Genomic DNA, 23,587 nt, shown 5'->3' with positions numbered 1-23,587 from the left:
AGTTTAGAGTAGTAGCTTGTCCACGAAAGAATGTAAGGGGTGTTTGGTTCGATCTACTAAATTTTAGTAGCTACTAAACGGTTTAATCACTTTTAGTAACTTCAGAGTTACTAGAGATGACTAAAGCCCTTTTAGTAGCTTTTAGTCATAGCGTTTGGTTAAAAAGTTACTAAAGTGACTAAAAGCTACTAAATTTAGTAGCTACTATACAAACCAAACATGCCGGAAGTATAAAAGGTAAAAGGTTAGCGTATAGAGGTATGCTCACAGGAGCCACTTCCCGAAAAATAACAGCCGGCTCCTATTGTTTAGAATAAGTACAATAATTAGTTTATAGTCAATCTAATTAATATTTTTACTGATACGAAAGAGAGAAAGAAGGAGAAGGAAGAGAGCTTGACTCTCATACAAGTACTAAATTAGACACGAAAGCATAGATATTAGTGGACTAAGATAAAAATATACGTGAGGATGAATATGAAAGAAAATGTAAGACATGGTACTATATAATAATAATAATAATAATAATAATAATAATAATAATAATAATAATAATAATAATAATAATAATAATAATAATAATAGTAGTAGTAGTAGTAGTAATAATAATAATAATAATAATAATAATAATAATAATAATAATAATAATAATAATAATAATAATAATAATAATAATAATAATAATAAACTCATTTCTATATAAACAGAAGATAAATTGTTGTATACAAAAGATTTTGCACTTAGCTTTATTGTTGACCTTGCTATAGACAATCTGGCTCGTGGAACCATGAAAAACTTCAGTGCTGGTGAAAAGCTATCTAGAGACACATGTGTCTTTAGCCGTCTTGTCTAATTTCTCTTGGATTCCAAGAATTACTTTCTTTTAAGGATGGATGGAGGAGTTCTCAAGTACACAACACATCCGGCTTGGATGGCATAGCTACCCACTTCAATCACAAAAAAACATTATCATTTAGGATAAAATAATTTGGTTAGATCTTAAAAACTACAAACATCATTAACTTGCAAACTATTTGTTAGTTTGGAAATATATAAGTTATATATGTATATGTATATTCAAATTAACTTGCAAATTCTCACACCTAAGAAAGGGCTTTAAAGATATATTCTAAAAGAAATTAGTGATAAAGAAATATGCATTGAAATCGTGCAAAATCAAATATGGCAATATTTTGACTGAGGAAGTACTTTAACAAATTTTACACACACAAAATTCATGTTTAAATTTTTGGAATTATAACATGATTTAAAAATTCACGTTAAAATCAAATATGACAAAATTCACGATAAATCAAATATGACAAAATTCACGCTTACCAAAAGACGGCGGCAACCAAGAAACAAACAAACAGAGACAGTGGTTACGTTCACTTCCCGCCTAGGGTCTAGCGACAAGACCACGCTTCTCTCCGTCGATGGCATGACCATCCACCGCAGCAATCTCTCTTGCTATTTCAAGATCTCAAGGATTTGGCACCAATCGAAGCAATATCGCGCCAAATCCTTCGCCTCCTCATCTCCAACGAGTGAGACTACGCACCTCAAGGTCCTCACCGGGCTCCTGCGCGACACATGTTCGCTGAAATGCCTCAGAGAGCTCCACGCGCGTCTTGCCGTCGCGGGTGCGATCCAGGACAGATTCGTCGTCACAGGCCTTGTCGAAAGATATGTTTCTTTTGGGAAGCCCGCGTCTGCGGCGTTGCTGTTTGCCGAAGCCTACCGCGGCCGCCCCGCTGTGTACTCACTGAATCTCGCGGTCCGGTGCTTCTCGGACCATGGCTTCCACCGGGAGCTTCTTGATCTTTACCAGGAGCTATGTGGCTTTGGCTCGGATAATTTCACCTTCCCTCCGGTCATCAGGGCGTGCACGGCTGCCTCCTGCCTACGCCTGGGGAGGGAGGTGCACTGCAGGGTTCTGCGTACAGGGCATGGGAGTAATGTCGGCGTGCAGACTGCGCTCCTTGACATGTATGCTAAGGCTGGACAGATTGATGTGTCAAGGAGAGTCTTTGACTGCATGGTGCTGAGGGACTTGATTTCTTGGAATGCTATGGTCTCAGGGTACTCACTCAATGGATGCTTCCGAGAAGCTGTTGAGACGTTGCAGGAGATGCAGCAGTGTGGCATGAGGCCGAATGCAAGCACTCTTGTTGGCATAGTTGGCATGTGCGGAAGTGCCGGAGACAGGGGTGTCGGTAATTCACTGCATGCATTTGCTCTGAAAGGTGGAGCGATTGATGATGAATCCCTTACATCTGCATTAATCTCAATGTATGCTGCATTTGATGATCTTTCCTCATCTCGACTGGTGTTTGATCTGCAACCTGTGAAAGATTTGGTATCTTTCAATTCCATGATATCAGCATACATGCAGCACAGCAATTGGAAGGAAGCTTTTGAGGTCTTCAGATTGATGCATTGTGCAGGCATAGTGCCTAATCTGGTCACAGCGGTGTCTGTCCTTCCTTCTTGCAGTGATTTCTTTGGTATAAAGCATGGGGAGTCTGTGCATGGCATGATTATCAAGCTTGGCCTTGCAGAGCAGGTTTCTGTTGTCAGTGCTCTTGTGTCCATGTATTCGAAGCTTGGGAAATTGGACTCATCGTTGCTCCTTTTCTGTTGTTTTACTGAGAAAAACAATAATATCTTGTGGAACTCTATGATTTCTGGATACCTTGTGAATAATGAGTGGAACATGGCTCTTGATGCGTTCTGCAAGATGCAAATTGCGGGTGTTGCTCCAGATGCAACAACTGTCATTAATATAATATCTGGATGTAGATACACAAAAGATTTGCACGTGGCAAAGTCAATACATGCATATGCTGTTAGAAATAGATTTGAATCATACCAGAGCGTTATGAATGCACTCCTAGCTATGTACGCCGACTGTGGAGATATATCAACTTCCTATACATTATTCCAGAATATGGAAGTGCGGATGTTGATATCTTGGAACACTATGATATCTGGTTTTGCTGAAATTGGAGATTCAGAGACTTCTCTAACATTATTCTGCCAGATGTTCCATGAAGAAGTGCGGTTTGATCTAGTTACTCTGATTGGTCTTATCAGCAGCCTTTCAGTGTCTGAGGATGCCATAGTTGGAGAATCAGTTCATTCTTTGGCAATTAAAAGTGGATGTATTTCAGATGTTTCTCTTACTAATGCCCTCATTACCATGTACGCCAACTGTGGTATTGTTGAAGCAGGTCAGCAACTTTTTGACAGTTGCTGTTCTAGGAATACAATCACTTACAATGCTCTGATGAGTGGATATCGCAAAAACAACGTATCTGAGAAGATATTGCCTTTATTTACCCAAATGGTCAAGAATGACGAGAAACCGAATCTTGTAACCTTACTGAATTTATTACCTGTTTGTCAGAGCCAGTTGCAGGGGAAGTGTATACACAGCTATGCAGTACGAAATTTCTCCAGGCTGGAAACACCCCTCTTCACATCAGCCATGGGCATGTATAGTAGGTTCAACAATATAGAATACTGCAGAACAATTTTCAGTTTGGTCAGTGCAAGAAACCTTATAGTATGGAATGCTTTCTTATCTGCATGTGTTCAATGCAAGCAGGCTGATATGGTAGTTGATTGCTTTAAGCATATGCTCTTCCTTAATGTCAGACCTGATGCAGTAACTATGCTGGCACTCATCTCAGCATGTTCACAGCTTGGAAATGCAGATTTTGCTGCATGTATTATGGCTGTCATACTTCAGAAGGGCTTTAGCACAAACATTTTGGTTCTCAATGCTCTTATTGACACATATTCGAGGTGCGGAAGCATATCATTTGCAAGGGAGCTCTTTGATAGCTCAGTGGAGAAAGATTCAGTCACTTGGGGTGCAATGATCAACGCATACAGTATGCATGGGAATGGTGAGGCTGCCCTTGATCTTTTCTCAATGATGATAGATTCAGGAGTGGATCCAGATGATATAACTTTTGTTAGTATATTATCGGCCTGCAGTCATAATGGTCTCGTAGAGCAAGGAAGAACATTGTTCAAATCGCTACAGGCTGACCATGGCATTACACCACGAATGGAGCATTATGCATGTATGGTGGATCTATTGGGCCGAACTGGCCACTTGGATGAAGCATATGATATTGTTAGGTCAATGCCATTCACGCCATCGGATAACTTGCTTGAATCATTGCTTGGAGCATGCAGATTCCATGGTAACTATAAAATTGGCGAGTCTGTAGGAAAATTACTCATCAAATCTGAGTATGGCAAGTCAAGATCTTATGTTATGCTCTCGAACATATATGCTTCAGCTGGCAAATGGAGTGATTGTGAGCAGCTGAGATTAGACATGGAAGCAAAAGGATTGAGAAAAAATGTGGGGGTTAGCTTTATTGGGATGACATAACCCTGATGCAACAATGTTCTAGAGTTTCGGAATTTTTTTTTCACACATTACAGTTTCGGGAAACGCCTTCCAAGTAATTTGAACTTCAAAAGTAATGCTCCTATCTAGTTGACCTTTCTTACAGGCAGTCACTAGGGCATTTATTTTTGTTTGTGCACAGGAAAACATTCCATCACTCTTCGACGCCATAATATGTTGGAATGGTTCATTGCACTAAATTGAACTATTTCCATCTATGCGCAACAAGGAGTGTTGCATCTAATATTATCTATTACAAATTCCAAGGAAGAGGCAGTTGAGATTTTCTAGCAGACACCTGCAATTCTGGAATGTCATTACTGTCTGGTTGTCAGGTGAACTTAAGTTTGATGCATGTCCTTATTTACAATTTCCAGCTACCATGAGGTTATAAGTGAATATGGGGATGCTAGGTGCCAGCCTGCAGATCCATGTGGAGGCAGGCATTCTCCGAGCAAGCAACAGCCATGGCGCCCAGCCACTACCCGGGAAGCAGAGCCAAAGCGACCAGCCAAGCCTCTCTGCGTATTTTTTTTATGAAACAAGTGAATGGTAGAAGTTGGATAATTTCGCCCTGGTAAGCCAAGCCTCTGGGGTCTCCTCTTACCATACTCCCGTCCCGTTTCGGCTTCCGCCAATGCTGGGCTTGCGCCTGTGAGGTGTTTGGAGGAATGCTCCGGCCAGTTGCTGATGCGGGTGCGCCTGCAGGTCAGGAAGCTGGAGTCACAGGGCGTGCCCACCAAGCAGGCAGAGGCGATCACCTCCGCAATCACGTAGGTCCTCAACGACAGCCTCGAGGCATCTCCGAGTTCTTTGTCTCCAAGGCCGAGAAGCAGAGGTAGTGCTTTGACATTACATGGCGGGTTGTTTCTGAGTGTTGGTTAATTGTTTTCCTCATCTGGTGGTCTTGCTTGGCTCTTTGCAGAGTGAGATGCTGCAGTAGTCCAATATCTCCAAGTTCAAGCAGGGGCGAAGCCAGCCAAAAATGGCGTCGGGGTCAGCTTCTCTAAAATGATAGAAATAAGCTAGAGATGCAAAGGTTTTGCTAAGGAATGACAGGATTTCGTCGGGGTCGGCCGACCCGATGAAAAGTCGTGGCTCCGCCCCCTGAGTTCAAGTTGCAAGTGCAGAGCTCGCAGGTATGATTCAAATTTAAAATGTTAGATAATGAGTGGTGTCTATCCCTGGATTTCCATTGAACTTAATTTGGGACCTTGTACATAAAGGGCGTACCCAGTGCAGAGAGCTCCCGCTCTGTGCGGGGTCTGGGGAAGGGTGTTAGTGGTAAGCCTTACCCTCGCCTGTGCAATGCGAGGAGACCGCGACTCGAACCCAGGACCTTCCGGTCACAGGCGGTAAGACTCTACCGCTTGCACCAGGCCCGCCCTTCAAATTTGGGACCTTGTACATGATCCACATAAATTGTTGCTGTCTTAAAATTAAAATTGATTGCATAGCTCTTATGCTGTACTGTATTTTATAGGCCTTTTGGGGGTGAAAGCACTTAGTATTGCTTCCTCTCTGGTTTGTTTTAGATTGTTCATTTGAGCAGTACAGGGGTGATTGAATGAAGGTTTGTACAACCTGATTTAGAGCTGCTGCTCATTAACATGATCGTGTTATTAGTTTGTGGAATAGACATGTGTGTGAATGGAGATTACGGATTGAGATCACCCATTTGAAACAACCATTTATCTGTGCCTCAGATTATGGTGGTTATTATACTATTATGTCTTGGCCAATTTAAAGGGGCGTACCCAGTGCAGAGGGCTCCCGCTCTGTGCGGGGTCTGGGGAAGGGTGTCAGTGGCCAGCCTTACCCTCGCCTGTGCAATGCGAGGAGACCGCGACTCGAACCCGGGACCTTCCGGTCACAGGTGGTAAGACTCTACCGCTTGCACCAGGCCCGCCCTTCAAATTTGGGACCTTGTACATGATCCACATAAATTGTTGCTGGCTTAAAATTAAAATTGATTGCATAGCTCTTATGCTGTACTGTATTTTATAGGCCTTTTGGGGGTGAAGGCACTTAGTATTGCTTCCTCTCTGGTTTGTTTTAGATTGTTCATTTGTGCAGTACAGGGGTGATTGAATGAAGGTTTGTACAATCTGATTTAGAGCTGCTGCTCATTAACATGATCGGGTTATTAGTTTGTGGAATAGACATGTGTGTGAATGGAGATTACAGATTGAGATCACCCATTTGAAACTGTTGGAGTATGAGAGTATGAGTGTATTAGGCCCATGAGGCCCATGTATGACTAATATACATTGCTACCCTTCTAGGGTTAGCCCAAGCCCAATGAGAATTCCAGCATGGTATCAGGCTAGCTTTCCTCCCTCCCCTTCCCCAACCAGCCGCCAGGCGCCGCCGGCCGGCCTCTTGCCGCCGCCATGGCTGGCCGCCCTCCCCCTCCCCCTCCCTCCCCAAACCTACTTCCACGTTTTCCCCTCCCTTCTCTACCCGTCGTGGGCCCAGCGCCGGGGAGGGCGAACGGCACCTGACGAGGACAAGGGGAGGGACAGGAAGGAGGGAGCCCGGGGAGTGAGGGACGGATGAGTGGGGAGGGGGACTCCCGGCGCCTTGAGGGACGCGGGGGGCGTGGGTGGCCAGCAGGCGCGGGGCGCGGGCAAGCATGCGGCCCCGCACGGGGGGGGAGGGAGAGGGCCCCGCCGCCGCGGGTGCGGGCGCAGGCGGCCCCGCCGCCGCGGGCGCGGGCGCAGGCGACCCCGCCGCCGCGGGCGCGGACATGGGCAGCCTGCCCACTGCCGCCGCCGCCGCTGCTGCAGGGGCGGGCGCGGGCGCAGGCAGCCACGCCGCTGCCGCTGGGGGCGCGGGGGAGACCCTAGAGCCTTTCTTCTTCCCCGCTGCCCCTCCTCTGCCGCCCCCTGCCCCTCTCCAGACGGCAGGGGCCAACTCCGCTCTCGCCGCCGCTCTCGTGGCTGCACGGGCTGCTGCTGCGGACAGCCAGGCCCGGGTGCGGGCGGCCGCCCTCGCTTTGGAGCGCGAGCGCGACGCGGCTGATGCCCTGGCCCGCCAGATCGCTGAGGCGGAGCAGCTCCTCGTCCTCCCTACATCCTACGACACCGCGGCCACCTCCTCAGGCTCGACGGGTCACCGCGCGTCTCGCACCACGGTCATCTGGCACGACCCGGCCGACCCGCACGTGGCTCAGCTCCACTACCAGGCCGGGGGTGTCCAGAACATCCGACTCCTCGTCCCGGTCGTCCTCGAGCCTGAGTCGCCCTCTTACGCTCGCTGGAGGGACCTGGTTCTCCTCACCCTCCGCCGCTACGCCCTCGACGACCACGTCCTAGTCGACGCCTCGGTCGCGGTCCAGACCCCATCGTGGCTGCGCCTTGACAGCGTCGTCCTCTCCTGGATCATCGGGACGATCTCCCTGGACCTCCACGACCTCGTCCGCAACTCTGCTGACGCTCGCCGGGCCTGGCTTGCGCTCGAGGGCCAGTTTCTGGGCAATGCCGAAGCCCGGGCCCTGCGTCTCGATGCGAGCTTCCGCACCTTCGTTCAGGGTGACCTCTCCGTTGGCGATTTCTGCCGGCGCATGAAGAGCATGGCGGACTCCCTCGGCGACCTTGGCTGGCCCGTGGAGGACCGCATTCTGGTCCTCAATGTCCTCCGCGGGCTCAGTGACCGCTACGCCCACCTCCGGACGTGGATCACCCGGCAGAGGCCCTTTCCCTCCTTCCTGCAGGTCCGTGACGACCTTGTCATGGAGGAGCTCACTCAGGGCGTCCAGCCAGGGTCCACCTCCGCGCCAGGGTCCTCGTCTTCCTCGACTGCCCTGGCTGCTACTCCTCCGGCGCGTTCGTTCGCTCCACCGCCGTCGTCGCTTCTTGGTTCTCCTCCCCCCGGGCCGGGCGGGGGTGGGGGGGGCCGTGGCGGCCGCCGTCGCCGCGGAGGGGGGCGTGGGGGCCGCGGGGGCCACCACACACCGGCTCCTCCAGGGAGCCACCAGTCGCCCGCGACTCCACGGGGTGCAGCCTGGCCCTCTTTCCACAACCCGTGGTTGGGGCGCATCTCCATGTGGCCCTTCCCGGCTCCAGGTGGAGAGCCTCGCCCACCAGTGGCCTTGCTCACTGGAGCTCCTCTGGGGTTTTACTCCCCGTCTGCGTGGGCTACACCTCCCGGCGCAGCTTCGTGGGTGCCACCTCCCGACACCTTGCCCGGGCCTGTCGGTTGGAACCCGGCGGCCTTGGCCAGATCCTTCAGCACCATGGCCCTGACACCGCCTGCCGGTACCGACTGGATTGCCAACTCGGGTGCCACTTACCTCACTACTCCAGACCCTGGTATACTCTCCTCTATTCACCCTCCTTCTCCCTCTCATCCTTCGTCCATCATGGTCGCGAATGGTTCGTGTATTCCAGTCACGTCCGTGGGTGCCGCCGGCACTCATGGTTCCTTTCTTCTTTCTGACATTCTTGTTGCACCCTCTATGGTTCACAACCTTCTTTCTATTCGTCGTTTTACAGCTGACAATTCCTGTTCTGTTGAATTTGACTCTTCTGGTCTTACTGTAAAGGATTTGGCTTCCCGGCGTCCTCTTCTCCGATGTGATAGCACGGGACCCCTTTACACCCTTCGGCTTCCGACGTCTGCTTCCTCTTCGTCACCGTCTACTTTGTCAGCTGCCTTCGCCGCCACTCCTTCTTCCACCACTTGGCACCGTCGCCTCGGCCATCCTGGACGTGATGCTCTGACGCAGCTTAGTCGCAGTTCCGACATTGGTTGTACTCGGGCTCACGATGAGCACTTGTGTCATGCGTGCCAGCTGGGCCGTCATGTTCGTCTCCCTTTTTGTTCTTCTTCTTCACATGCTACGCATGTGTTTGATCTTGTACACTGCGACCTATGGACATCTCCTGTCATCAGCATCTCTGGGTATAAATACTATCTTGTGGTGGTTGACGATTTCTCGCATTACTCGTGGACTTTCCCCTTGCGTGCAAAGTCGGATACCTTCACCACTCTTCTCCACTTTTTCGCCTGGGTGTCTACTCAGTTCGGCCTTACCATCAAGGCCGTCCAGTGTGACAATGGCCGTGAGTTCGATAACGGCACCTCCCGTGCCTTCTTCCTCTCTCACGGTGTCCAGTTGCGCATGTCTTGCCCGTATACCTCCTCCCAGAACGGCAAGGCCGAGCGCATGATTCGCACCACGAACGACACCATGCGCACCCTTCTGCTCCAGGCGTCGCTTCCTGCTCGCTTCTGGGCCGAGAGTCTGCACACCTCCACCTATCTCCTTAACCGCCTTCCTTCCGCTGCCTGCCCGGCTCCCACACCACACCACGCTCTCTTCGGTACCCCTCCTCGGTATGACCACCTTCGTGTCTTCGGGTGTGCGTGTTACCCTAACACCACTGCCACCGCTCCCCACAAGCTGGCTCCCCGTTCCGCTCTGTGTGTCTTCCTTGGGTACTCCCCGGATCACAAGGGGTACCGGTGCTTTGACCTCACCTCCCGTCGGGTCCTCATCTCTCGCCACGTGGTGTTTGATGAGTCTGTCTTCCCCTTCTCCACCACCACCACACCATCTCCCACCCCCGATCCTGACCCCTTCTCTCTGTTTCCCACTGACACGGTGGTCCAGCCGCTTTTACCGCTGTCTCCTGCAGGTACTGCTTCCCCGTGCCCCTCGCCGGGCCCGTGCCCCCGCTCGCCGCCCACCAGTGACACCCCTGGCCCTGCGCCCTGCCCGGGTCCGGAGGCGTCGCCCTCCGGAGCTGCCCCTGCCCCTCCGTCCGCAGCGGGTCCGGGGACGCTGCCTGTCGCACCTCCTGCGCGTTTCGCCCAGCCGGTGCACGTCTACCAGCGCCGTGTGCCGGCGGCAACGCTGCCTCCGGCACCACCGGGGTCCACCTCTCCACTGGTGACGCCTACACCACCGGTGGCTCCTTCTCCGCCGGCGACCCCTACACCGCCGCCGCCGCCTCAGGCTGCCCGTGTCGTGTCGCCGGTGTACCACCCGCAACTCCTTCACCGACACCCGCGGCATGTTCACCCTATGGTGACGCGTCACGCGGCTGGTACCCTGCGGCCCCGGGCTCTCGCGACGATGCCCGACGACCCGCAGATCTCTCCTGTACCCTCTTCCGTTCGCGACGCCTTGTCGGACCCTCATTGGCGCCGCGCGATGGAAGAGGAGTACGCGGCTCTCCTCGTCAACCAGACATGGGATCTGGTGCCCCGTCCACCCGGATCCAACGTCGTCACCGGCAAGTGGATCTGGACACACAAGCGGCGGGCTGATGGTACCCTTGAGAGGTACAAGGCTCGCTGGGTTCTTCGGGGTTTCACTCAGCGCCCTGGAGTCGATTATGATGAGACTTTCAGCCCCGTGGTGAAGCCGGCCACCGTACGCACAGTGCTCTCCCTGGCTCTCAGTCGCTCTTGGCCTGTGCATCAGCTGGACGTCAAGAATGCTTTTCTCCACGGGACTCTCACCGAGACAGTCTACTGTAGCCAGCCAGCGGGGTTTGTTGACTCTTCTCGTCCGGACATGGTCTGCCGGCTCAACAAGTCTCTCTACGGCCTCAAGCAGGCCCCCCGGGCGTGGTACTCTCGGTTTGCTGCTTTCCTGCTGACACTGGGGTTTGTGGAGGCCAAGTCGGATACGTCCCTGTTTATCTATCACCATGGCGCTGAGACTGCCTATCTGCTGCTCTACGTTGATGATATTGTCCTCACAGCCTCCAGCCCGTCCTTACTCAGCCGTGTCATCGCCTCTCTTCAGCAGGAGTTTGCTATGAAGGATCTTGGTGTGCTCCACCACTTCCTCGGGGTCACTGTTGAGCCTCGCCCCACCGGCCTTCTCCTTCACCAGCGGCAGTACACTCTTGATATCCTGGAGCGTGCTGGGATGACTAACTGTAAGCCCTGCTCTACTCCAGTTGACACACAGGGCAAGCTGTCAGAGGTCGTGGGCACCACCGTGGCAGACCCCACTGCTTACCGGAGTCTTGCAGGTGCCCTTCAGTACCTCACCTTCACCAGGCCAGACATCACCTATGCAGTGCAGCAGATATGCCTTCACATGCATGATCCCCGAGAGCCTCACCTCACTGCGCTCAAGCGCCTCCTCCGTTACCTCCGCGGCACTGTCGACTACGGCTTACTCCTTCAGCGGTCTTCCTCCACCGAGCTCGTCGTCTACACTGACGCCGACTGGGCCGGGTGTCCGGACACTCGGCGCTCTACCTCCGGCTACGCTGTCTTTCTGGGCGGCAACCTGGTGTCCTGGTCGTCCAAGCGCCAGCCGGTGGTCTCCCGATCCAGTGCCGAGGCGGAGTACCGAGCTGTCGCTAACGGCGTGGCTGAGGCCTCCTGGCTCCGACAGCTCCTTGCCGAGCTCCACAGCCCTCTCTCCCGGAGCACGCTGGTCTACTGCGACAACGTCAGTGCGGTGTACCTCTCCACCAACCCCGTGCAGCACCAACGGACCAAGCATGTGGAGATCGACCTACACTTTGTCCGTGATCGGGTTGCCATCGGCGATGTTCGGGTCCTACACGTCCCGACCACCTCCCAGTTTGCCGACATCTTCACCAAGGGCCTCCCGTCATCGACCTTCACCGAGTTTCGCTCCAGCCTCAACATCATTGGTGGCTAGTTGCGTCTGTGGGGGGGCTCGTGTGTGTGCTTCCTTTCATGTCCAGTCTGTAACTCCGCTGCGACGGTAGTTCAGACTGCGGGGGGGTGTTGGAGTATGAGAGTATGAGTGTATTAGGCCCATGAGGCCCATGTATGACTAATATACATTGCTACCCTTCTAGGGTTAGCCCAAGCCCAATGAGAATTCCAGCAGAAACAACCATTTATCTGTGCCTCAGATTATGGTGGTTATTATACTATTATGTCTTGGCCAATTTAAAGGGGCGTACCCAGTGCAGAGGGCTCCCGCTCTATGCGGGGTCTGGGGAAGGGTGTCAGTGGCCAGCCTTACCCTCGCCTGTGCAATGCGGGGACCGCGACTCGAATCCGGGACCTTCCGGTCACAGGCGGTAAGACTCTACCATTTGCACCAGGCCCGCCCTTGACCTTTGATCATCTTAATTTGCAATGAGACTGGTACATTTTGCTCACAGTCTTAGTACTTGACCTTTTATTTTGAGTTAACATCAGTGGTCTGACCTTGCCATGTAGAAGTTATTCTCAAATCATCAAGTTACATTAGTTCAGGTTTATCAGATGTACTGTTTGTCGTGTATCCATTACAGCACCCTTTCTCAAATCAACTTACATCATGAAATGTTAGTGTGGTACCCACAATAAGGGATGGACGTATGGTACCTCTCTGAGCCTTTGGTGAAATCTCTTATCTCTGATACCCTGGGTATACCAGCAGTAAAGCTACGGAGGAATAAAATTGTCTTCCTTTTCAAAAACTATTATTAGTACTGCAACACGGACATGTGCATTTGAATTAGCTAAGATTGTTATGCATCGCACCATTTTTCTTATTTTCAACAATTAGTTTCAAGCTTGCAGCCTGTTGGTTTCATAGGGGTTCCAGAACCTAGTGCCTGCATCATTTTTGGAGTTTCCTAACATGTCATTATACACTCCATAGAATGTCTTTGCTACGCGAAAGAGAATTCTATTCTCATACATTCTTTTCTTATAGAATAAAATATTTATTGATACTTTCAAATAGGTCCAGTGTCAGGTATAAGTGAATAACAAATGCTTAGCTATCAGAACACAGTAGAATTCACCACCAACAATACATACAGCACCACACCTGTCCTTCCCGACACATTTCCTGTAACTTGTTGCTCTAGGAATTTGAAGCATGCATTGGGCAACCCTGATAGAGTTATGGGTGGCTCTCCTCCAGCAATATATTCAACATTGACCTTGCTAGCCAACTCATCATACAAAGGCAAGTGCTTCTCAGTGAGAATGGCAGTGTTTAGCTTGATGTCATACCACCACACGGTAACTCCATCTTGCACTTTCTGCCAACTTGGACAAACAAGTAGATATCTAAAACATAGCCGCAACACTCTTATCTTGCTGTCAGGAGGTGGCCATGGGGTCAAGTGAGATGTAACACAACTGATTCTTGCCTCAACAATAAGCCATAGATGCTGCAGCATTTCCTGGGTCGGTGTCCACAATTCCCTCAATATCACAGCATAGGCGCTCTCCATGCATTTCCCTCGGTCGAACACCAGCCAACCTATTGCGTCTATGGAAATGACCCATACTGAAAGCTGAAAGCTCCTGGAGGGTTGGAAAATCTCAGAAAAATTTGTTGACTGAACCAAGGGTGGCAGTGTTGTATGAATCAAAAAGCTCGGAATAGCACTTGCATCAGCTTCACTCATGCATCTGTGATCTATCAGTGCAAAAACAGAACATATTACGATACCATTTTCAGCTTGCATGTCATATTGATCTGGTGGCCATGGAAAAATCTGAAGTCCAAAAATAAGTATGTGCTTGTTATTGGAGCCTCCAATTACACTGCCCAAAGCAGAGTCATGATGAGAACTGACAGACCCATCCCAAGGCAATAGATTGTCCAGGTTTCTGAAATTATGCACATTGAGCACCACATGTAGAATGAGTACCACGCCACTATTAGGTTGCAACTCAGCAGTTGTGCTCCACATACATAAGCTGAGCCCGTGGCGAAGAAGGTTGCAAGTACTCTGGACACAAGCTGAGCAGTAAACAGTATCCAATAATGGCACCAATATAAGGAGCTGAGTTGCAAATGAGAAGCTGAAGCTCAATATGGAATACCAGTCATAATCTGGCCAGCCAAAGCTCCATGTCCAATCAGGTTGTGACCAAATGACACGGAACTGTATGTTCATTTGACAACCACCCAATGCCTGCACTTCTATTTTGGAAATAGCCAGTTCTACTGACAGTGACTTCTCCATATGATCAACACAAAAAGATGGCCATGGAATTGGCCTGATCTGACCCCCCGATCTCAGCATCGCAAACTGCATATATGGTGAACACTTCCCCTTGGCAACCGAGTGGGTAGGGTGGAAATTGGTATACCTGCTCGGCATTCTAACAGACGCCTCCGGCCGTAGAGGCATGACAAGCTTGGGAACCTCCTCCGCGCAAAGCTCTAGGGCCTTTGCCCGTGACAGCAGTACCTTGCTGGTACATGATTGGCGGCTCCACATTTTGTCGAGCACCTTTGCTGCATGAATGGAGTGAGCGCCTGGCCTGCTCAAGGCAGCAACAGGGACCATCGAGGGCGCGTCATCTCGTGCAGTAGGGGTTGGTGAAGCCGTTGCCGCAGTAGGTGTTGTCGCTGTCGTTGAGGAACATGGTCTTCCCGCCATGGGTAACTCGCCGCATGGTCGCGTACTGCTGCGTCGTGCACCCCGTCGCTCTCGAGTGACGCCATCATGGGCCTGATGGTGGTGCGAGGTTGAAGAAGACGATGGCGGCAGCGGATGCGGCACAGAGCGCACCCAACATCTCGTCGAGGGCGCAGTGGTCCATCACCGCGGCGATGTCGACGGAGACGAGCACGTCCCGGTCGAACTCGAGGGCGAGGTGCTCCAGAGCCTCGTCGTCGTGGATGAAGACGAGCGCGGTGGTGCGGGCGCCGAAGTCGGCGAAGCGGCAGTCGACAGAGACGAGCGCGCCTCGGTCCTGCTTGACGCAGACATCCCGTGGGTATCCCACGAGCGTGGCGAGGTGGGCGGCGAAGTCGGCGAAGCGGCGGTCGATGGCCATTCGACCACCCTTTCCTCCGGGGGTCTTGTCGAGGAAGCACAGGCTGTGGAGCCTTTGCCGCGCTAACCCGCCGGGTGGCGGCGGCGCTGCCCGCGGCTTGCGTGGCGCCCGCGACCACGGAGACGGCCGTTTTTGCGTGTCGCAGCCTTGACGCCTTCTTGATGATCTTCTTTGTCGCTGCGAGAAGCGGCGGCGTTGGAAACCGAAGGAAGGTGCGCGTCGGTGACGGAGTCGAGGCCGCGGCCAAGGGCGCTGCAGGCGTGGACGTCGAGGATGGAGTCGAGGTCGGAGCTGATACAGGGACGCGACCCGAGGGCGCTTCCGGCATGGGCGGCGCAGCTGCTGTCGTGACCGTCGTCGTCGGGGCGGAGGTCGCGGACGGCGAGGTCGTGCAAGATGGCTGAATTGTTGGCGTAGCTGCTGTAGGGGCGGTCTTGGTGGCCTCCACACAGCTGCTGCAGGTGGAAGGCCGCAACACCATCTGGACATCCATCCAGCAGCAGTCATCATAGATGCAGCGTCCATGGCACCCTTTGAGCTTCATATGCATCATGATCTGGGTGGAAGAAGATGTACGCCACCATACAACTCGTCCTCTCCAGAACAAACACCTTGTTGCCGCCGTATGGTCCAAAGACCTGGAGCAGAACCTCATCTGGCAGGGACCAAGGCAGGGGCCAAGGCATGTGGCTCACGGTGACACGAAGAACACCTCCCATGGAAGCTATGGAGCTCAATCGATTTGGGAGAAAAATTTGGGGCTCAAGAATCGAAGGCTCTGATAACCAATTGTAACGATCCTTCACTACTGGGTAGCAATTACAAGAGTTTGGGATACAATTTGGGAAGAATTATAGGGAATCTATTTTCTCGAACGTGCCTCGGGTACGGTGTTCATTAAGCAGGAGAAGATAGTTTACTCGAAATTACAAATAAACGCCATGGTAATCCATCGATTACCAAAGCACAACGACCCACGGGCAGCAAGCGAATTTGATTTACATACTACTATGCTTGCGACGGGAATGACCCATGGAGACTACATCAGTGTTAGCAAGGACAGGAGGTGCTTGTATCCTGCCAAAAACCACTCCTCGGCCTCGCCCAAGATCGAGCAAGCCAGACCAGCCGCGTCGGTAGAAACTCCATCAAAAGTGCGTGAGTTCCTCTCCTTCCACAGTCTCCAGCCAACTAGGAAGAAGAGCGAATCGAACCCCGTTCTCGCCGGTTTGACAACGAGCTTTCTGTTGCGCAGCCACCATTCCATGACATCCTCCTCATTGACGGGCACAACATCTAGGAGATGAAGTTTGGCCAGTAGAATGGCCCAGACCTCTCTACTGTAAACACAACCCAAGATGATATGATCTATAGTCTCCGGCAGTTGGTCACAGGTGACGCAGTTGCTGGAGTCTTGCAAGCCATGGCGAAACCGCCGTTCCGCGGTCCAGCATCTCCTATGCATTACCAACCAGAAGAAGGCACGAACTCTTGGCGGCGCCGAGGTCTTCCAAATCTCCCTTGCCCCAAGAGTCCTCGAAGCTCCAAAGAATATGGCTCCATAAGCCGAGGCCGAAGAGTAGCCTCCATCCTCCACCGAAACACATCAGATGTTCCCTGCAAGGGCTGAAAGTGCCGAACTTGCTGCCACACAAGCATGAACTCGTTGATGACCTGAACCATATGTGCTCCGGTGATGTGGCGCACCCATGCATTAGAGGGAATCTAGACTGGGAATAGCAGGGATTTGGGGGAGTTAGCCAGAACAGCAGGGGAGCCGGTGCCTGGACGGAGGAGGAAGACGAGCCGGGGTTCTTGGTATTCTGTTTGATATCGTTCCCCACGATGCTGGCTCTTCTTGTAGAGTTGAAGCCCCTTCTCCGACCCAGCCCACTAGGCAGCCTGTCTCTGGCCCATCTGACGGCCCAGTCCATGACAGAAACCTTCTCATAACCTATGTTCTAAACTTCTGTTTTTTTTTAAAAAAAAAATATCAAATGCATATTCTGAAACGAGCTTTCCCTTTCCTTGAATGTTTAGACGTACATGTACCCCTGAATCTCCTATGTTATGATAATGTAATAAAACTTCGCATTGCACTGAAGATTTAAGTTATACAAATTACCTACTGCACTAAGAATTGCAGCAGCTGGAAGAGTATCGGTTCAAGAAACAGCATCACAATGGAAGAATCGTGAATGCAGATTTCCAAGGCCTCCAGTTTCCTCTATCCCCATATTGATGCCATGACCATCCTCTGTAACACTTGTATCCTGGGCTGGTCCTCCAGCTGTCTCTGCTTCATGGTAGCACACAATTTCCTTAGGCTATCCAGCTCTGCCAATGGCACCAACATAAATAACTACGTATAAAGAATAAAGTACAGAAATAAATCAAAATAAGTATTAGATTACTAGATTAGGGAATGAGTCCAAGTCTTCTCCTGTTATTATTATATTTGTATTCCCCCTCCCAAATTGCTCTCCACCGCTTCAAGTCTCTTCCCTGCCTCCAGTCTTCTCCTGAAACAGCCTGCATACATTGCCAAAATCCCCTGTTCTAGCTCTAATATTCTCCTGGGGTAAAGGCATACACATTCAAGTGTCTTGAGTAAGTTCCAGATTATGTTTTTGTATTTATAATTTGATTTATTTTCTGATTCATGTAGTCTTTTGTATACTTTCCTTTTTTTCATTTGTTGTTTTTTATTGCCTTCGCTTTCTTTTTACTGTTCTGATTATTTGTTTCATGAGTTCTTTTGTGATGTTCTTTTGGTTATTGTGTTTTGCATTGGGTTTGCTTAGATTTCATGGCAAAAAATACCATGGGGGTATTCATATGTTTCCAATAATCATATACTCATTGTTGAGCCTTGATAGTTAGCTAGAAAAAGTTATAACCTGACAAATAATCAGGTCAATGGTTTGTGGCTTATAATGATGATTACGCACGATGGACAAAATTTTATCTAGTTCTCAATTCCGATCATTCCTGAATGTTCCTGTTTGAGAGCCTTCATAGATGAAGGATAATTATTCAGTAATACAGTACTGTGATTCATTATCTGCATCAATTTGATCAATAAATTAACATTTTACTACGTTAAAAAAAATAAATTGACGTTTTAGATTCACATTGATGAAATACAAGCTTCTTGTTGTGCACTTGTTTCTTTTGTAAAATCAATTGTGACACAAGTCTAGGCTTTGACTGTTTTGTTGCCCATCCTGATTCTTATCTTCAATGTTTCTTCTTCAGTTAGTAACAAATTTGTTGAGCTGCGGCTTGAAAGGATGGCAGACAAGAAGATCGAAGGGGCTGATTCATCTCACATTGTCTCTTCAACAAAATCTTTGCAAAGTTCAGTAGGGCCTAATCTAATTGAAGGTACTGATGAAGATGATAGTAATAACCTTCAGAAGACAGTAAGTGCCAATTTTGTGGCATCATTGCAGCAAGAACATCCTCTGGGCCTTGCATTGGCTGAGAACAAAAGCAATTTGCAAGAAATTTCAGTTGAGCAGAAGATTCCTACCAGTGTCTCTATCAACCTTTCACCAAAAGTGGACAGCAGTGAATTGCCATGCTCCATTGAAGTTCATGATGGTATTCCATCTTCCTCTAGCAAAGCTAATGAACCAATGGAGGCCCAAGATGATTCAAACACAGCCAGTTGCATGTTCGAGGCATCAAAGCAGCAAGAATGCCCTATAAACCTCATATTGACTGACAAGAAAGGCGATTTGCAAGAAGTTTCAGTTGAACAAAATGTTCCTTGTGGTGATTATGTTGCCCTTTCACCAAAAGCAGACGGTGGTGAATTGACATCAACCAATGAAGTTCCCGAAGGCTTTCTAATTTCCTCTAGCAGAGCTTATGAATCAAAGGAAGCCCAAGATGATTCTATCACAATGGATGCTTCAGAAGTAAATGTCTATGCAGCTTCATACTCCACGCTTAGGTTAATTGAAGGGGTCCAGGATAAGGCTTCTTGTATTGATTCTGGTAAAGTTACTTGTGAAGCACCACCTGCCATCCTGGAAAGGGTGAAAGAAGATAAACCACTGGTCGTCCACAGATTTCATAAGCGCCAAATGAGCCTAGGAGATACACGGCAAAAGGTGCCTGCACCTGTGAGCAGATCAAACACCAGCAAGTACTTAAGAATGGATAAAACCATTGTTGATACTACGTCTCCCATTGAATCAGTAAAGGTTGCTGCATCAAAGTTTGGTGGCAGCATCAACTGGAAAACTCGCAGGACACAGACAGCACTGGTAACTGAGAATTGATTTTCCTTCCTTATATTTTTTTTCATATGTACTGTAACTGTTATAACTCTGTGACATACTCTCATTTGTTTCTATAAGCAGGAGAGTGACCATATTGAGCTTGATAAACTGAAGAACGAAATTTCAGAATGTAAACATCAAGCAGAAGCTGCAGAGGCTGCAAAGTTATCAGTATTAAATGAGCTTGATAGAACAAAGCAGCTTATCAATGAGATGAAACATGTCCTGGAGAGGGAACAAACTGAAGAGGTGGATGCCATGGAGGACTTGGAGTTAGTTCAATTTATTTTACAAGCGATGGAGGGAGTTGCCTGTAATGATAGTGCTGTGGTTGGAGAGAAGCTGAATAATATTCAAGAACGACGCAAAGCATTGATTGCCAAAGTGATGTCAGTGAAAGATGAGTTGGGAAAAGTGCAGAAGGATTATGATTCTTTGCTGATCGAAACAGATATTTCCATTAACAAAACTCAGGCAGCCTTCACAATGTCCAAAGATGCAGAGAAAGAAGTAGAGGAGCTCACCATAGAGCTGCAAAGTCTAAAGGAAGTGTTTGATTTGGCTAACGCCACATGCCAGGATGCTGAAGAATGCAAGAAGAACACGTTGATGGCACGTGATGAGGATTGCCTTTCATGGGAAAAGGATCTCAGGCAATCGGACAAAGAGCTGAATCAGATCAGCTTGGACATTTGTTCTTTTCAAGAATTGCAATCAAAGCATGATACGTCAGCCATCATGTTGCTCAATCTCAAGAATGAGCTAGCCGCGGGTTTGGGGGCAAAGCTAATCGGGGAAGCAGGAGAACAAGAAAGTGGAGCTCATAAACCCTTGCAAGAAGAAGTCATCATTATGTTAAAGAATGAGCTCGAGGAGCACAGGAAAAGCATAGCGAAGGTGACAGATGAATTATGTGCTCTGAAAGCTACAGCTGCATTGCTAAAATCACAATTGAACAAAGAGAGAGCAGCACTTGCCGCCACTCAACAGGTGGCAGCGATGGCATCCATAACCACCCAATCTCTCAAGATGGACATCGAACTGTCACAGCAGGAACTTCAAGCAGTCCATGCCAAGGCACAGGAGTGCCGAGATAGAATGGACAAGGTTCTGCAAGATGCATCCCAGGAAGCTGACGAGGCTAAAGTCATTGCTACCAAGGCTCAGGAGGAGCTAAGAAAGACCAAGGAAGAAGTGGAGCAAGCGAAGGCTGCTCTGAGCACTATGGAAATCAGGCTTGAAGCAGTCCTGAGGGACATACAGGCGGCAAAAGAGTCCGAGAGGCTGGCGCTCAACACTCTGAGAACATTGGAGGACAGCAAGGTTGCCGTAAATGTCAAACAAGGCTCCTCTCAGATGATCACGCTTGACTTGGATGACTACACGTCTCTGATTCAGAAGTCCCGTCAGGCAGAAGAGCCTGTGCACGAGAAGACAGCTGCTGCCATGGCACAGGTTGAGGCGGCAAAGGAGTCCGAATTGCGCAGCTTATCAAGACTGAACGAAATCTTCAAGGCCTTGGAAGAACAGATGCAGGCACTGGCCGCGGCCACCGAGCGGGCAGGCAGGGCGACCGAAGGCAAGCTGGCCATGGAGCAGGAGCTGAGGAAATGGAGAGAGGAGAACCGGAAGCGCCACCACAAGGCCGGTGAAGCTTCAAAACCTGAAGCCAGACCTTCGTCAAGCGCTGCAGAGATCGTGGGTGGAGATACGACGTGCGCGGGCAAAGAAGACAGCTGTGCCGCCGCGTCGGTTCATCCGGTGTCGAACGCGTCCGGGAGGAGCAGCCCCAGCGATCTGGCACTGCAAGCGAGGACGAAGAAGACGAAGAAGCTGTCGTTGTTCCCTCGCGTCAGCATGTTCCTGGGCTGCTGGGCAGGAGGAGGCTCAGAGCTGCGAACCTTGTCATTCAGAATGTGATTTCCTTTTCCTTTTTTGTGTGTGTGTGTAATCTGCACTGGTTTACTCGATGGCACGATGTTTGTGCTGCATGTAATGTGTTCAAGTTGTGAGATTGCTTTGCTGGCGTATTCAGTTTGGTGGACAAGACAGGATGGTTCTGTAACACAGTTGGGATCTGTTTTCTTTGTGCTCCTGTCCCGATTCTGTGAACTCGAATCCATTTCATTTTGTTGGCCTGATGTTGCGAAGAGATGGTTCTAGGTGGGTTTCGATGTTTCAGCGGCACACGCAATGCAACTCCCGGGTCTGCGCGCACGATCGCTGGAACAGGACGACGTGCTCGGGTCGCAGCATTGGTAGAGCAGCTGTACAGCAGTAGCAGTGTAGTACAATACTACAACTGTACAAGAGCTGCAGCGTTGACTGCGGCCCACCGTGTGGATGTTTAATCGAGAATTTGAGATGGTGCGGCGTGCGCCTACACGACGACGACGATGTGCAAAAGGCTCAAGCTGGTGCCTGGGCAGAGGACTTGTAGTCAGGAACGTTGGTTCGCCAAATCGCCCCGTACACAGAAGGAAACGGAACGAGTGAGCCCAGATGCAACTCACATGGGCCGAGCAAGCAGCAGCATGGGCCCAACCTTACTCCAGGCCGAGCTCCTTTAGCACCGTGCCTAGCACAGTTCGAATTGCTTAAGGCCCAGCTTTGCTCCCGTGCCTAGCAGTCTAGCACAGTAGAGCCACCATCTCCGGTTCAGGCGTGTCGATCCACTGTTGAGCGTCGAGTGCTGACTGCCGCAGGGGAGTCTGGCGAGGTGATCGGTGAAGCAACGTCGCGACCGCAGAAGCCAAGCCCGGCCGACACACAGCCTGCCACCGGCACCGGCACCGGCACCGGTGGGTCGACCCAATCCTGCAATCCATCTCCATCGCCATCTAGATCGAGTTCTTAGGCTCCACGCCTCGTTTCAGTCTACCAAATCAAGCCGTCGATGACACGCTGTCTTCCCCGCGAAACGACACGCTTCACATGTGGTTTTCGGCCGCCTCAGATCGATCGGTTGCCGCGTCCGGGGTCGCTCAGCTGGCTGGCGCGGCAGGTGCGGCGTCGGCGGGCGACTGGGCGAGGTGGACATGGACTCTCTCGCATCGATCCCATCGGGCATTCCGTTCCTGACATCCTGAAGGATTTTGGAGGTCTGTAACGAAGAGACGGGCGGGCGGGCGTCCCGGGGGTCGATCGGTTGCCACCGGCTGCATGCCCTCGGCTCACGCGTCCTCTCCAGCCCGCGGGCCGCCGCGGATCAAACCAAAGCCCCTTTTGAACGCAGAATTTTCACATGAATCGTACGCCGAAAGCAACCGGCCGTGCGTCCCCGTCGATGTGTCGGAGAGCCATCTGATCTGGTCACAATTCTCAGGCTGGATCCGACCGACGGACGCGTCCCTCTCCTCCGTGTTCAGGTTTTACCACGTCTTCCGGGCCCACGTTAAGGACCGCTGCTACTGCACACCGGTACAGTAAAAGGATTGCAGTTTACTACACTGAAGAAACTAGTAACTTCGATCACCATCACCTGCAGGTATGCGCTACTAGCACGCTGCAACACAGCGGACTTGATGCGCACGCACATCATTGCCTTCAAGTGAGATGAGTCAGCTCACAACTCACAGTCACAGCTACAGATTCCCACTGCCAAGACGAAAAGGTATAACGACCTCTGGCTCTAGGAGCCAGACACAGCAGGGTCAAGTAGGAATGATGCAGTAGTAGTAGCCAGAACAGGCAAACTTTAGTAGTAGTACATCCAAACTTTCCTAGCTGAAAGACAAAGAAATCCACCAAAGATTCCGGTGAGAGGGCGATCGATGCTCAAGCCGGCGGCGAGAGCCAATGCGACAGACGAGACGATCGACGACGAGTGCATGCATGCCCTTCAGCAGCAAACGGCGAAAAGGCTAGGGTGTTAGGGACTCAGGGTAGGTCCGGCCATGGAGTTGCAGTTGCCTTGAAGGATTTGTAACCCTACTGTAACTCAGCAGCCACACGCACTCACTCTCCTGTAGACTGTAGTACATGTTGTCGCTCTCACCTTTTCTTTTACCTCGCTCGCTCGCTTTCGTCGTTCAAATCGTGTGAGTTCTAGACGAGCTGTGGGATGAGATCGATCATGAGCCGATCGGATCGGACCGGCCAACGACCGACGGCGGATTTGGATCGC

The 23,587-nt window shown here is 50.6% G+C and overlaps 1 protein-coding gene across 4 annotated transcripts; it reads left to right on the top strand.

Moving 5' to 3' along the window:
* Positions 1-1,392: 1,392 nt before the first annotated feature.
* On the top strand, positions 1,393-21,495 carry LOC136540520 (protein WEAK CHLOROPLAST MOVEMENT UNDER BLUE LIGHT 1-like). 4 transcript variants are annotated; one of them, XR_010779990.1, is made up of 6 exons: positions 1,393-4,484; positions 4,572-4,764; positions 4,843-5,006; positions 5,138-5,267; positions 5,355-5,568; positions 5,656-5,799. XR_010779990.1 is itself a non-coding variant. In XM_066532522.1 (6 exons), exons 5-6 carry the CDS (start codon positions 18,463-18,465, stop codon positions 21,379-21,381), a joined length of 2,823 nt encoding a protein of 940 aa, XP_066388619.1. In that variant the 5' UTR covers positions 4,446-4,764; positions 4,843-5,006; positions 5,138-5,267; positions 5,355-5,568; positions 18,428-18,462; the 3' UTR covers positions 21,382-21,495. The 4 variants fall into 4 exon arrangements, 2 of the variants coding, with proteins under 2 accessions (XP_066388619.1, XP_066388620.1); XM_066532522.1 differs by lacking the exon at positions 5,656-5,799 and adding exons at positions 18,428-19,446; positions 19,543-21,495 and having other exon boundaries at positions 4,446-4,764; XR_010779989.1 differs by having other exon boundaries at positions 1,393-4,764.
* Positions 21,496-23,587: the final 2,092 nt, after the last annotated feature.

This window comes from Miscanthus floridulus, chromosome 2, assembly GCF_019320115.1.
Source record: "Miscanthus floridulus cultivar M001 chromosome 2, ASM1932011v1, whole genome shotgun sequence".
NCBI lineage: Eukaryota > Viridiplantae > Streptophyta > Magnoliopsida > Poales > Poaceae > Miscanthus > Miscanthus floridulus.
The sequence above is the reverse complement of the archived record's forward strand: the minus strand, read 5'-3'. Positions and strand labels throughout refer to the sequence as shown.

Coding starts and splice junctions, on each gene's coding strand:
- LOC136540520 (XM_066532522.1), top strand. CDS start 18,463: ATGGCAGACAAGAAGATCGAAGGGGCTGATTCATCTCACATTGTCTCT. Junction 19,447..19,542: donor GCAGGACACAGACAGCACTG/GTAACTGAGAAT, acceptor TTCTATAAGCAG/GAGAGTGACCATATTGAGCT.